Source organism: Camellia sinensis, chromosome 13 (assembly GCF_055761805.1).
Source record: "Camellia sinensis isolate YWXY chromosome 13, ASM5576180v1, whole genome shotgun sequence".
Classification (NCBI taxonomy): domain Eukaryota; kingdom Viridiplantae; phylum Streptophyta; class Magnoliopsida; order Ericales; family Theaceae; genus Camellia; species Camellia sinensis.
Window position 1 is genome coordinate 105,119,991 of NC_138973.1, and position 13,634 is coordinate 105,133,624.

Genomic DNA, 13,634 nt, shown 5'->3' on the forward strand with positions numbered 1-13,634 from the left:
CTATTAACCAAATTTTCGAAACTTGTCCACTTTCATTTATTAGACCATTTTAAAATTTGAATTACATATGACGTGATTTTAGGGAAATTTTACTATACCATATGCACCCTAATTATATAATTTTTTTTAGTCATAATTATTATTTTTCTTTAGTTATAATAATATTTTAGTTATAATTAATAAGATTTTTGATTATGTATTATGTGGTGTTTAATTATGATATTTCTTTTTTAGTTATAACACATAAAATATAGAATTATGTTAATTTCTTCTTTAGTTATAAAGTATATATGATACACATCTTTCCCGGTTATTTATTGAAGGACAAATTATATAAAAACTTTTGTGTTTGGAAAAAGAGGAAATTTTGTTTTACACCCTAAACTATATCTTGATAATCAATTTAATCACTATACTTCTTATAATTTTAATTTTACACCAAAACTATTTAACTTTTTATGAAATATGGGTTGGATTTGGATTGAGTTTGAAGTGATGTGTTAGAGAGACAATGTGACTTAAATAAGATGATGTGACTTAAATAGGATAATAATTTTTTGACTTTTTTGAAACTTGCTAAACTAGACCTTAATTTTGGATCAATTCCACTTCTGTTGTCAACTACTATCTATAATTAGACGACACTTAATTTTGTCTTCATTTGAGATTTCATTTTATGCCACCTCCAATTAGTCCCAAAATCTCAATTAAAATCTTAAATAATATGAAATTTGAGAGTCTAATTAATATTTTTTAACTAATTTGGGAGGCAAAATAAATTTTCAAATGAAATTTCAGTACCACACCACTAACTTCTATGTGATTATAAATTGCAGCTAATGATGAAGATAAAATTGACTGAAAATCAAACACAGTTTAGATGCAAAATTAAAATTGTGAGGAAAATGGGACGTACGACGGCGTCGTTTATCATTCAACTCGTCATATAGTCGTGACTAGTGAGTGATTCTAGTCTAGTGTTGATAAACCCTTGGAAACCCTTGGAAGGTTTGAATGGCGTGTTCGAGCGTGGTGTCTAGGTTATCTTCTCGCCTGCGACCTCTGTCTCTCAAACTCAACAAATCTTCACTCTCCTCATCATCCGATGTCCCTCTCCTCAAATCGACCTCTCACTCTCCTTCCTCTGCCTCCGCTACACGCATTTCTCGCTCCTCAAGGTTAGATCTTCAAATCACAAATCCAATTCTCTCTCTCTCTCTCTCTCTCTCTCTCTCTATGTATATATATATATATACATATATACATATATGCGTGTGTATCAATGTGTGTTTTCTGAGGGGTTAGGTTACCAGTGGAGCTGAGCTGCTTGGAGTCAATGATGCCGTTGCACAGTGCAATAGCTTCATCTCGATTGCTGTCGAGCTTGTCCATAGAGGCTAAGTGCTGGGGATTAATTCCTCAAGGTCAGCTTTCAATTTTGTTTATTTATTTATTTTTAGAAATTCCCTTTCTGTTGGTTTTTATGGATTTTATATTTTGATAAAATTATTTGATTCTTAACTTGAACATCATTCTGGGTTAGAAACTCAAGCGTTATCATGATTGACGCCCTTCAATTTTACGTGATCATAATGGTGTTGTGTTGCTTGGTGAAATTTTCTAGTTATTTTCTTTGTGATGTGATAGCCTAGTAATCTTAGGTTGTGTCTGTGTTTGGTTCACTGTAATGAAGTTGGAATGGTCGTTCTTTGCAGTCTGTTTGGATTGAGTGATTTGATGAGAAATTATAAGATTTGCATGTTTGGTTAACAAATTGGGTAAGAAATGGTGAGAACTGGAGAGAAAGAGAACTCTATCTTATGCAAACCAATTGGCTATAAATTTTTTAGAGTACCAAGATTTCTAATCAAAATACAAAGAAATAGTGAGAAAACACAATCACGTTTTTCTTCTTTTCTTGCCAAGGTGAGATACCACAATCATTTCCATTATTTTCTCACCTAATATTTCGAATGGAACATTAACCTCTTGATGGAATGACCATACCCTTACAATAGTGAATGATGATTCAATTTTGCAATATATTTTTCATCATTTTTGTAGTGAACCAAACGTGAGAATGGACATTCTGATGGAATAATCATTCCATTACACTTTTGTTCTAGTGAACCAAATACTACCTTAAGGCTTTGTTTTGTCTGTGGATTTGGTGAAGGAAATAAAAGGAAAAGAAAATGTAAATGAAATCATTTTTTTTCTTCTAATTTGGTCACCCTTGGAAAACAAAGAGGAAAAGCATTAAAAGTTAAAAAATAGAAGCAATTTTGTATTTCTAGATATAAATTTTCTCCATCTCTTTGATTTCTATCAATTTTTAGAAATTTGTTTGTTTACTGTTTATTTAAGTACATGAGAGAGTAGGATAGAGGATTGTTTTCCTTTCCTTTCCTTTCTTTTTTTTTTTTTTCACTAACAATTTCTAAGAGCCAAAACGAAGCCTAAGTGTGAACATTGTCTAAATTCAGAAATTGTGCATGAGATGATCCTATTCAAGAAATAGAAGCTACCAATAGCGGCAGCACCACTAAGGATGGAATAGTATATGTTTTGATGGAATTTGTCACATAAAAAAAGAAAAAAAAAATTAAACACCCTATGCACATCAATTTTTGTTTTCATTTTTGCACACCTTGGTGCCACTGTCACTCTGGATTTTTTTGTTTTGAACACCATGAGCTATGATTGCTTATTTGTTTTGTCATTTATGTGAGATGAATTGAGTGTTTTGTTATTTTTACTTCTATTTTTTAATTTTCAAAATTTTAACTTTGAATTGATTAGGTTGGACTACTAAATGTCTCATAATCCAGCATGTACATAGCCTCTATTATGTATATTGGGCCCAATGTCATAATATATTATACTAGTGTAGTAAAGGGGCATTTTGAAATTGTAGGGCTAGTGATCCCGCCTACTTGCCACCCCCTATCTAGGTCCATCCTCGTTTGTTGGGTTTGTTGTATATTTGCGGTTGTGTATCGGGCCCAATGTGATACTATATTCATAGCTTTCCAAATAAAAAGCAAATTCTATTTAAGGACGTACTTGACTAGGCATTAATTAACAAGTTTGGGTACATATACATTAATACAGAGGAGGTGACCAGTTAATGAAAAAAAGAAAAGAAAAAGAAATCTACAGGGAGTGAGCCCATATAGTTTGGAGATAATTAAGAGGTAATACTAGTGTAGGGGTGGGTGGTGATTACCCCTACATGCCATCCCCTGTCTAGGTTCATCCTCGTTCATTGGGTTTGTTGTATACTTGTGGTCATGTATTGGACTTTCTTTAATAGTTGGATATTTAATTTGATGTGATTTTTATAATATTTATAATTTCTCTTCTATTGATTGACAAAAAAAAAATGTCTACCTTAACAAAAATTCATGAGATGCCACTAGCTACCAAGAATGGTAATGAGAGACTGTTGAAAAAATGGTAAAGTGTTGAGAATATATATTAAACTTAAGTTCTAACTGGACTATTATGAAAGTTTTGGTTTTGAATATTGGTTTCCTTCAAATAATATTCCTTCTTTAAAATCCTATTCTGTCAGGTTTAAGATGGATTAGAATATAGAAATAGTGGTTACTTTGTTTCTAATATAAATATTTACGTATACACACATGCAGAGGGTAGAGAGCAATGAGGTTTCTCTTAGGTTAGGAAGGAGCAATAGAAGTATTCACTTGTGAGAACATAGTTCAAGGTCATTGCTTTGCACATTTTTGCCTTAGCTATTTTATTTTAATTTGCAGTGGTTGATAAATGAAAATGTGTGTTTAGGTTTTCCATAAGTTCATCCCAATTAATTGAGAAGGAAATTCATGAAGGAGTTTTAGAACTAGCCATGGTTTTTTTGCATTAGATTGTTGGCTTGGCAGCAAATGTAATTTATATCTGTGTTACGGAGATGTTGATATTCATTGAGTGAGAAGGTGATGTGTCAAGGAACACCACTTAATAGAGTTTGGACCTGTTGAAATAGTTTTGCTGACTGCATTTATGAGATATTTTGTAAATTGATGGTGCAAGAAAGAGAGAGGAACGGTAAAAATGGGCATAATAGTATACATTTAATAGGGAACAAAAGGCAAGATATTGGGATATAAAAGTCAAGAAGTTTTGTCTCATTTTCTCAGTTGTTGGGATAAGGCACTGTCTGTATGATTGAGCAACTCTCAAATTCTCTAATTAGTTCATATGTGATTTTTAATTAATGCATGGATACTCATTCATCTTGGAATCCTTTTCTTTATTACTCTTATTTGAATATGTTTTGAAAACTAAAGGTTTGAGTTATTCTTTCTACATTGCCAAAGAATATGTTGTTCTGGTCAATATTACACATGTAGCTCTGTTCAGTCTTAGAAACATCTTCTTCCGTTTGATTGGTGTGTTTAATATTGTTTTGTCAGTAGCTCTACCTATATGGTTCTTTCTGTGATTGAATCAAATAATAGTGAGTAGTTAAATTAAGGTATCCTGTTGCAACTAGTTTATTTGATAACACTAAATTGCATTTAACACTCATTTTGGTGTAATAATTTTGAAGACATTGGTCTCAAATGTATCCTTCATCATTGTTGTTGTCCAAAATTGAATATTTTAGGATTAAAGATTCTTTGTTTTGTTTGACTCACTTTTCAGAAATTGAGTTTTTTATTTTTCATTTTTGTTTTGCTTTTAGTGAATTTTTTTAAAAAATATTGTATGCAATTTTTTTATTTTTTTAGTTACACCTAATCTAGATACATTTAAAAAGTATAATATTGAGAATTTTTTTTTAAAAAAAATTCACCAATTGCAAAAAAATACAAAAAAAAAAAAAAAAAAAAAACGAAAATTCAGTGCATTTTCTTATTTTGTTGTATTCAATGAATTTTTTAAAGATTTTTGTACAACCCCAAACCAAACAGAGATGCCCACTATTTATTTCATCGCAGAGTGATGACTTTTACATAAAACAATTGTCCAGATATAAATAATTGAAAGAAATGCATATTTGAACAATTTGTTTTTGTTCATAACTTTAAATTCGAACATTTGACATTTGTTTAGAAGTTTATATCCGAACACCATTTATGATGTCTACTGAGAGTTTGCATGGTGCGCAAATAGAATTTCCCTTTCTTGTTACATTGGATATCCAACAATCTCATTATGGCTATGCTCATATTGTGAACACCTTTCTTAGATCTCTTTTCCCAGTATTCTTAGTTTGTTTAACATCTTATACCACATGGACTTGAAAAGTAAGATTAGATTATTTGTGGAAAGACAAATTACACTAGTGGTCCTTACATTTTTTTCTCTTATATCATTTTGGTCCTTACACTTCCAATTTGCTCAATTTTGACCCTTAATTTTAGATATTGTGTTAATTTGGTCCAATTGATAATACCGTTAGTGTTTTTGACAGAAAATAACCACTAAATAGGTTGAGGTTAACTCACAGAATTGAGTAAATTTATGATTTTGCTTTTAAAAATGCGACACATGCCATTCATATGCGTATTTGTTATAATAAAAAAAAAATATTAAGAGTTATAATCAATTGGACCAAATTGAAACAAAGTCATAAATTCATGGTCAAAATCAAGCCAATTAAAATTACAGGAACCAAAATGATACAAAGATCAAAGTACAAAGACTATTGTCGTAATTTGTCCTTTGTGGAGTAGTGCAGTCCATTATTGATTTGGGATTTGCCACAGGTAACTGAACCTTGTAAACTATAGGGGTGTTTGGTGGAGCTTTTTTGAGCCAGCTTATGGCTTCTGGCTTTTAAAAAGTTATTTTGGACTGTTTGGTTAAACTTATTTCAAATAGTTTCTGATTCTAACAACTTATTTTAAGTCAAAAAAGTTGATTTTGAAAAGCTGCTCACCCCTTGCTTCTGATTATCAGTTTCTGCTTTGGACATATTAATTCACGGTTATACTCTTAGATTTTTTTATTTTTTATTTTTTATTTTTTTAAAAATAGAAAAAGACCCAAATGGACTATAAAATATTATTATTTTTTTTTATGAAAAATGTAGACAAATAGTGAATAATAAAAAATAAAAATTAATTGAAAAAGCTACTTCACAACTTATTTAACAAACGCTATTCAGCAACTTAAATCTATAATCCAACAGCTATACCAAACAGATTAACAGCTTCTAATTAAAGTCACAATTTATAATCTGTTAAGTTATAATCTATAATCTGTTTTAATAGCTACACCAAACAGCACCTATGCCTCTTCATCTTAAAAATGTATCACTTGAAGTTGGACTGCAAGTTTTCTCTGTGATTGTTCATTTCCTTCAACACTCCCCTTTCTATTTTTCTCCTTTTCTATTTTCTTATTATTTGTTTTGAGGAGGGTGTGTTTTCAGTTCTTGTTGGGACAGAAAGCACAAACCATGCCAATATTTAGTGTGAATAGCTGTGTCATTTTGTAATTGTGTGAATTAATTATTATATATTCGTGCTACAACATTTATGTTTACTCCACTTTTTTTTCTTTTTTTTAATAATTTTATTTCTTTAATTTATAAGTAAGAGTGGTGGAATTAAACAAAACCATCTTAAGGGGGCCAACCTTGTATGCTCAAAAAGAAACCTGGGGTTTGTTCATCCATGGGCATATACAATTCATCATAAGATGAAATAGAGAAAGGGTAGTCCTCTCTCAACCAAAAAATAAAGGAAGGAGTAAGTCCCTACTTTGCCTGATATTCGAGGCTAGCTGGTGGTTGCACATATCTGGGGTTGTACCAAGGAAATCATCACAGGTTGGGTAAGGGGGTTCTTGTTATTTAAAAAAGGAAGATAACTCGACATTCTCAAAGGATCTCCTTTTTCGTTCCCCCACAATAGTTCACAAAACACATAAAGCCACATGGAATATTGTTTAAGAGTTGGTCTTCTTAACACCCCCACCCCACCACAAATGAGGGGGGACTGTAAGAAAAACACGTTGCCTTGTTATCTCTTTGCATGGGTATGTTTGGTTTGTGTTTGAGAGATGTGTTTTAGAGATAAAAAGTACGAAAAGTTGTTTGGTTTGGTTTTTTTCAAAAGATGTTTTGAAAAATTATTTTGAGAGAGAGTTTTGGAAAAAGTGATTGATTTGATGTGTGTGAGAGAGAGATTTGTTTGGAAAACTTGTTTGGTTTACAAGTTTTGAGAAATTTTTTTGGAAAAATTTGTTTAGTTCGATTACTTTTAAAAACTTATTTGTAGAGAAAATTTCTCAAAAGTTTTTCAGAAATACAAACCAAATGAATTTCATGTCCCTTCAATTGTCTTTCTAATAGCTCCTCTCCTTCATGTTGCAGGCATCTCAATGCCTTTATGACAGCCTATATGCAGCGACTCATCCCGAGGCAGATTTTCTTTTGAATAGGAATATAGCTCTCAGTTATATTTTTTCCTTCCTTTCTCAAGTCAAAAGATTATGAAATCAAACTGTTTCCTTTGCTACCATAAAGGAGTAAAGACGTGAATTGGCGTTTAATTAGTCAGTTCTCTAGTTCCTTCTTAATGTCTCTCTCCCGGCAGGATCACTTGAATGGTTATTTATTGAAAAGTTTGATGTACAATTTCTTGTGAGAGAGTAATTGACTAGATTTTTGTTGCTCTTAGGCCTCGTTTGAGAATAGGCTAATTTAGTAACTTTTTAGCTATTTGGCTAAAATATGACATAAAAAAAAATAGTATGCTTGGGATGATTTTTTGACTTTTTACGAAAAGATGTGCAAAAAGTAGAGAGAAAAAAGAATTTTTGATTTTTTGGTATGGGTTGTTGGCTTTTTAGCTAATTTAGTAACTTTTTGACTTTTTAACTAAAAAGGAAGGTTCCCAAACGAGGCCTCACTTGCATGTTTCTTCCAGAATATCATGCACTTCATTTTTCATGTGTTCAGTCTCCTAGCATTGACATGGCTAGTTCACTACATTTGAAATTATTGGAGACCCGTTAATGTGATTTCTATTGTATTCCTTGCTTGTTTGTGTATTTGATTTGTGGAGAGAGTTATTTATTTATTTATTTGAAAAAAAAAGGAACTGAAGCGAAGGCTAAGGGCTTTGGTTGTGTTTTTTGTTTTTTGAAAAATATATAGAAAACTTATTTTACAATCTGTTTTTGAAATTTTTTTTGGGATTTATTTTTTTTAAAACAGCTCATTTTTTAGGAAATATTAAAAAGTAGTTTTTGAATTTTCTAAAACTGGTTTATGCACCAAAATGAAAACAACAGACGTTTTCAAACTTTTCATCTTTTGGTTTTTTAAAACACAAACCAAAATCAAAGAAAAACAAAAACAAGACCAAATTGAGATCTAAAGCATCCTTCGTTTTTTATTTATTTTATTTTTTATGTTCACTGATCTATTCAAATTTGAGATCTAAAACATTCGAGTTGTACCTGTAGTAGAGAAGGGTTTCTTAAACACAAGGACCACAGTCAACATCTCTCATTCTTTTGAGAGTAGGCAAATGTAAAATTCATGGCTATTTTATACATGAAGTGTTAAAAAAAATAAAAAAAAAAATTGAAAAATTTCTTTCTCGCTTGAATTTGGTGCCACATTTGAATTCTTCGTTCCTCTAGCAGTATATTTTGAGCCTCCTAAGATACACTTGCAAAGACAGTGGCACGGATTTGGTGAAATACGCTTGATAGGAAAAACATGCGTATACCATTTGGATTGGATAATTTGGAGAGAAAAAAAAAAAAAAAAAAGAGAAAGGAGTCTCTCTCGAATTACTTGTTTAGATAACTTAACAAGCGAGAAATAGTGAAGGTTTTTTTTTTTTTTTTTTTTTTTTCATGGGTTTACGTAGAGATTTGAAAAGGAAAAAAGAAAATATTTGTAAAATGTAATTATATTTCATTTCACTCACATTTTTTATTCTTAAATTTTAAACTAAATTTATGAACCAAATACAATATAAAACTCATTGAATATCTATAGATTTGGAGAGATTTAGAGAAAAAGATGGAGTTTAGCAATTACTTCGTTTGGGAATTAGCTATTTTAGTTGACTTTTTTATTTTTTATTAAAAGATGTGTAGAAAATTAAAGAGAGTTATGGGACGCCCCGGGGAGTAACCGAATACGCTCAACAATTCGGACTCCCGATCTTCTATCTAGTCTCACGAGTGTAATGTAAAATATAAATGAAAGTCTAAATCTGGCAAATCTATTGAAAATCCATTAATGGCAACGTTTGCCAGAAATGGACTGTATTACTACATCTTAGAGTTGCCATCTAATCTTTTGAGAAAATTAAGAAACCCATGACTCGTGCCAAAAGGCCACTGTTTGTCATAACCTAAGATGGCTTGGTTTGGAGTCTTAGGTATGAAGGAGGAAGGTCATTAATTGAACACCATCGCTCACCCGATCAAAGAATCGGCCTCTACTAAACCATAATATGAGTTTTATAAATAATATATGCCCATGTTCCAATTATTATTAATGCTAAAAATTACTATGGGAGCAATCAAGTATAGACTGCGTCACTCATTTTGGGATGCTTTGATCTTATGCATTTTAAAAGGGTTTTGAAAAATGTACAACTCAAAGGAAATTGAGCTCACAAGCATAAAAGCAGTATCATCCTAACTTAAGCAACACAACTTCCATCCACGGGCAATCATAGAGATAGATCAATTAAGCAAATAGCCGCATGGTAAAATGCTAGACATAATAAGAAAAATCATGCACAGGCGGGATGCTAAAGTTATAAATGCTCACCTAGTATTTACTCGTATCTAGCAAAAAGATAAAGAAAAATGTTAGCAAAATATGCATGATCCTATATGCAAAATACTAATGCAATACATATATAAGAATGCCATTAAGGACTTGGCTACTAAAACATGACATGTAGATCACCTCAAAACATGAGACATCGCACCAAATCACATAGGATAAGCCCACAAATGCAAATAAGCCAAATCCAGATGTATGAAATATGGATGCAAGGCATAGATATGATGGGGAAAAAAAAGAAGAAAAAAGTGATGCTATTAACAGATATGGAAAGATGAGAAATAAAAGGGATAGAAAGAAAAGGTGATTGGAAGACATGCATAGGAAAATGATAAAAAAAAATGGAGGTATGAAAGTTATTACAGTAGGCCTTTACAATGAAAGGAATAAAAAACGTAAGGTACAACAATGAAATGAATAGAAAGAAGTGGGGTTGAAAGTTATTACAACAATGAATTTATTTAATTAAATAGAAGCTGAATCTAACAAATCATGAGAAAATAGGAAGAGAAGTATAACAGAAGCCGCAAGTGCCTAGGAGATCATTCGCCTGAATTGCTTAGTTCTACTCTATTCTGCCTAGAAAATTCATCTGGCCAAACAAATAAATGGTTTGGTGGGGTGAAAGAACTACTGGCCGTACCCTTTATTTGGCCGGCTGGATAGAAAATCTAGAAAACCCTATTTTGTGCAGCAAAATCGAAACAGAGCAAACAACACATTTTCAAAGGATGCTTATTCTTTCTGCTACGTCCTATCATGGGGATGCTCAATGAAGATGTAGATAGGCTTCATTCATCATACTACAATAAAAGATGCTATAAGATATGTGCAAAAGCTATTAAATGAACAAAAACTAATTTTTGCATGAATTGAAGCTAAAAAGAAGGTCAAGCCCAAAGAAATAGATAGAAACTTGCATTAATATCCAAGTCCATACTATTAAAGGATTACATCATCAAGAGTAATTGGAAACTTATCCTCCTACCCATGAAATATGGATTCAATATCCATTTCCATGCTCAAATTTGATCGAGAGGAGAATTTCTAACACTTTTGATAAAGAATATTTCACTTAGACTTCAAACAAAACAAAGAGATAGAGGAAGATAGCAAAGGATCATCCAAATGATTCCATAAAACAACCACAAATACCCATTAGGATTGAGGATGGGTTGAATCACATGAGCCAAAACACTTGAATGATGAAAAAGAGATGAGAAAATTGCATGAAAGTAAAAAGAAGTTATACTACCATTCTATGGATGAATGGTAAAGCCCTCCACATCCCAAAGCTAAAAGAATTACATAAAAAGAAAAAAAGAAAAAAGAGAGAGAGAGTTACATGAAAGTAAAGAGAGATTACACTACAATTCTATGGATGGGTGGCAAAGCCCTCTACATCCTAAAGTTAAGTGAATTAAAAAAAAAAAAGAGTTATATGAAAGTAAAGAGAGATTTCACTACAATTTTATGGGTAGGTGGCCAAGCCCTCCACAACCCAAGGAAAATCGCATGCTATAGCAACAACATCTATAGAAGAGGAAGAAGTGAGAAAAAGATGAGAAAATGTTCAAACTTTACCTTTCAAAGGAATGAAGAGCTTTTGATTATCAAACTCCCCTCCTAACACCCTCAAGGCTTTTAGTGTTGGCTTGAATACTTAGCAATAAGCTCCAAGATCAAGCTTTAATGGTGTTTGGGTTGTGTATGAATCAAGAGAGAGGTACAAGAGGTGAAAGGCTTTGAGTTGAGGTGGTGTGATGGCCAAAACAAGTGGAAGTGAGCTCTAGCTTCTTGAAAACAATTCTCCTTCCTTCCAAATGAAGCCAAAAATTCTCCACCCTCAAGAATGAGGTGGAAAGGTGTACTTATAGATTTTTGAGGCAAAATATCTGAGATATTTGTGTAAAACTTGCTGAGAGGGAGATTTATGATCTGGAATTGGGCCGAGGTAACGGCCGAGCAGGTTGAGAGCCTAATGGTGCATGGGGCCGAGATGACCGGCGATTCGCCCAGAGATGGGCTGCCAGAACTTGGGCCGAGCAGGAGTTGGGCCAAGTATGTGCCGCTCCAGACCGTAAAGAAGCTGCTCGGCAAGGCAGTGCTCGGTTGGACCAAGCTGCTTGATCAGGGGATGGTGGAAGCCAGTCAAGCTGAGTGACCGACGCTCGGAAAGGCGTGATCAGCCGAGGTAATCGTTTGATCGGCAGGAAGGCCGACCACAGAAGGTGCCCCGGGCTCGGCTTTGCTGAGATGCCGCCTAGCCCGGTCCTCCTTGGACTTAGCCAGTAAAGTGCTTGGGTATGAAGCACAGCACGGCCGTGGATAGAGCAGCTTGGCTGCCGAGCTCCAGCTGAGAAGGCAGGCAGTTGAGATTAGGTAATGTTCAGTAAGGTTTACGCTGACAGATGGGATAGCGGAGCCACGTGTCAGAAGATGACTGGGAGTAGATATGGGGCGTAGAGAGTATATAAGCATGTCTGCGCCCCTCATACGCAACAGACGAACACTTTGTAAGAAAACTCCTACACTCTAACCCCCCCTCTCTCTCTCTCTCTATCCTAAGTTGTGTGCTAACTTGATCGTCGGAGGGTTTTTCTGGCCACACACCGCCGGGTAGCTCACTATTATTTGCTCGCAGGTGATCGGACAGAGACGGAGCTTGGAAGAAAGGAATACGGGCTTGCCGGAATATTTGCTCCCTGTACAATTGGCGCCGTCTATGAGAAACTTTGAAAGACAAAACCTTGTCTTCCAGGCTCATCTGATCGCCGTCCATGGCGAACAACGACGAGATTCCGTTGTCTGCCATCAACGGAGTTACCCGGGAGTCAGGCAGACGGAGAGAAGGACATCCCGCCATTCCTCCTATGGCGGACCTGGAAACTTCTCCAGGAAGACATTCAAGAGACGCGCGGGATAAGCGCAGAAGAAGCTTTGGACATTCATGGAGTCCAGACGGTCACTGGCGACGGAGAGAATCGCACGCCAGGCAACTGGAACACAAGCTAAGGGACCAAGACGCCGTCATCCGGAGAATGGCAACGGAGATGGAGGATCTTAAGCGACATGTCAAAGGGAAGGGTGTAGTTGGAGTGGGAGACCACAGTGAGCGCACCCAACCCCGCCGTTCATGCAGTCAGAGCCAGCGGTGTACTCCGTCCATTTTAATCACCAGAAGTTACAAGGTTGGAGATTTCGACGCGCACGTAGAGAAGTCCAGCGCGCAAGACAGCACCTATCAACCCTCACATCCCGCGACGACGTCGAGGTATTCTTATTTCTCTCGTTCAGAGGATTTGCAGGTAGTCTTGAAGGAACGGGCTCACCGGCGAGAGGCTCAGAGCGTGCCGGCGTTCCAGCGGCTATCCTATGGGGTTCACGCCAGTGAAGAGGTCGGAATGCCTCCACCTCGCCTAGCTGCGCCTCTCCTTCTAGACACAGACTTGGCAAGGCTGAGCACCACCCCTTTCTCTGTAGGGATAGAAACAACACCACTTTCTGCGGGCTTCCACCAGCCTAAGTTCTCGCTCTACGACGGAAAAATTGATTCTTATATGCATGTAAGTCACTTCCGACAGGTCATGGCCGGACATAGGCGGAATGACGCTCTTATGTGCCTTATCTTCCCGTCAAGTATGGGCGAGCTGGGCTTGAAATGGTTTGAGAGGCTGCCGGAGGGGAGCATAGAAAGGTGGCAGCAGTTGGCCGAAGCCTTTGTGACGCGCTTCAAAACCAACACCAAAACGCCAAAGGAAGTTGACCACCTTCGCAGTGTCAAGATGGAGCCGAGCAACACACTGAAGGCATACAACTCCAGATATTGGGAAACCTT

The 13,634-nt window shown here is 35.0% G+C and overlaps 1 protein-coding gene across 1 annotated transcript; it reads left to right on the forward strand.

Moving 5' to 3' along the window:
• The first annotated feature begins 838 nt into the window (after positions 1–838).
• LOC114262498 (uncharacterized) lies at positions 839–7,657 on the forward strand. Its single transcript, XM_028202857.2, has 3 exons — positions 839–1,178; positions 1,306–1,424; positions 7,352–7,657. The coding sequence occupies exons 1-3, from the start codon at positions 1,015–1,017 to the stop codon at positions 7,369–7,371; spliced, it is 303 nt and encodes a 100-aa protein (XP_028058658.1). The 5' UTR covers positions 839–1,014; the 3' UTR covers positions 7,372–7,657.
• The last annotated feature ends 5,977 nt before the right edge of the window (positions 7,658–13,634 follow it).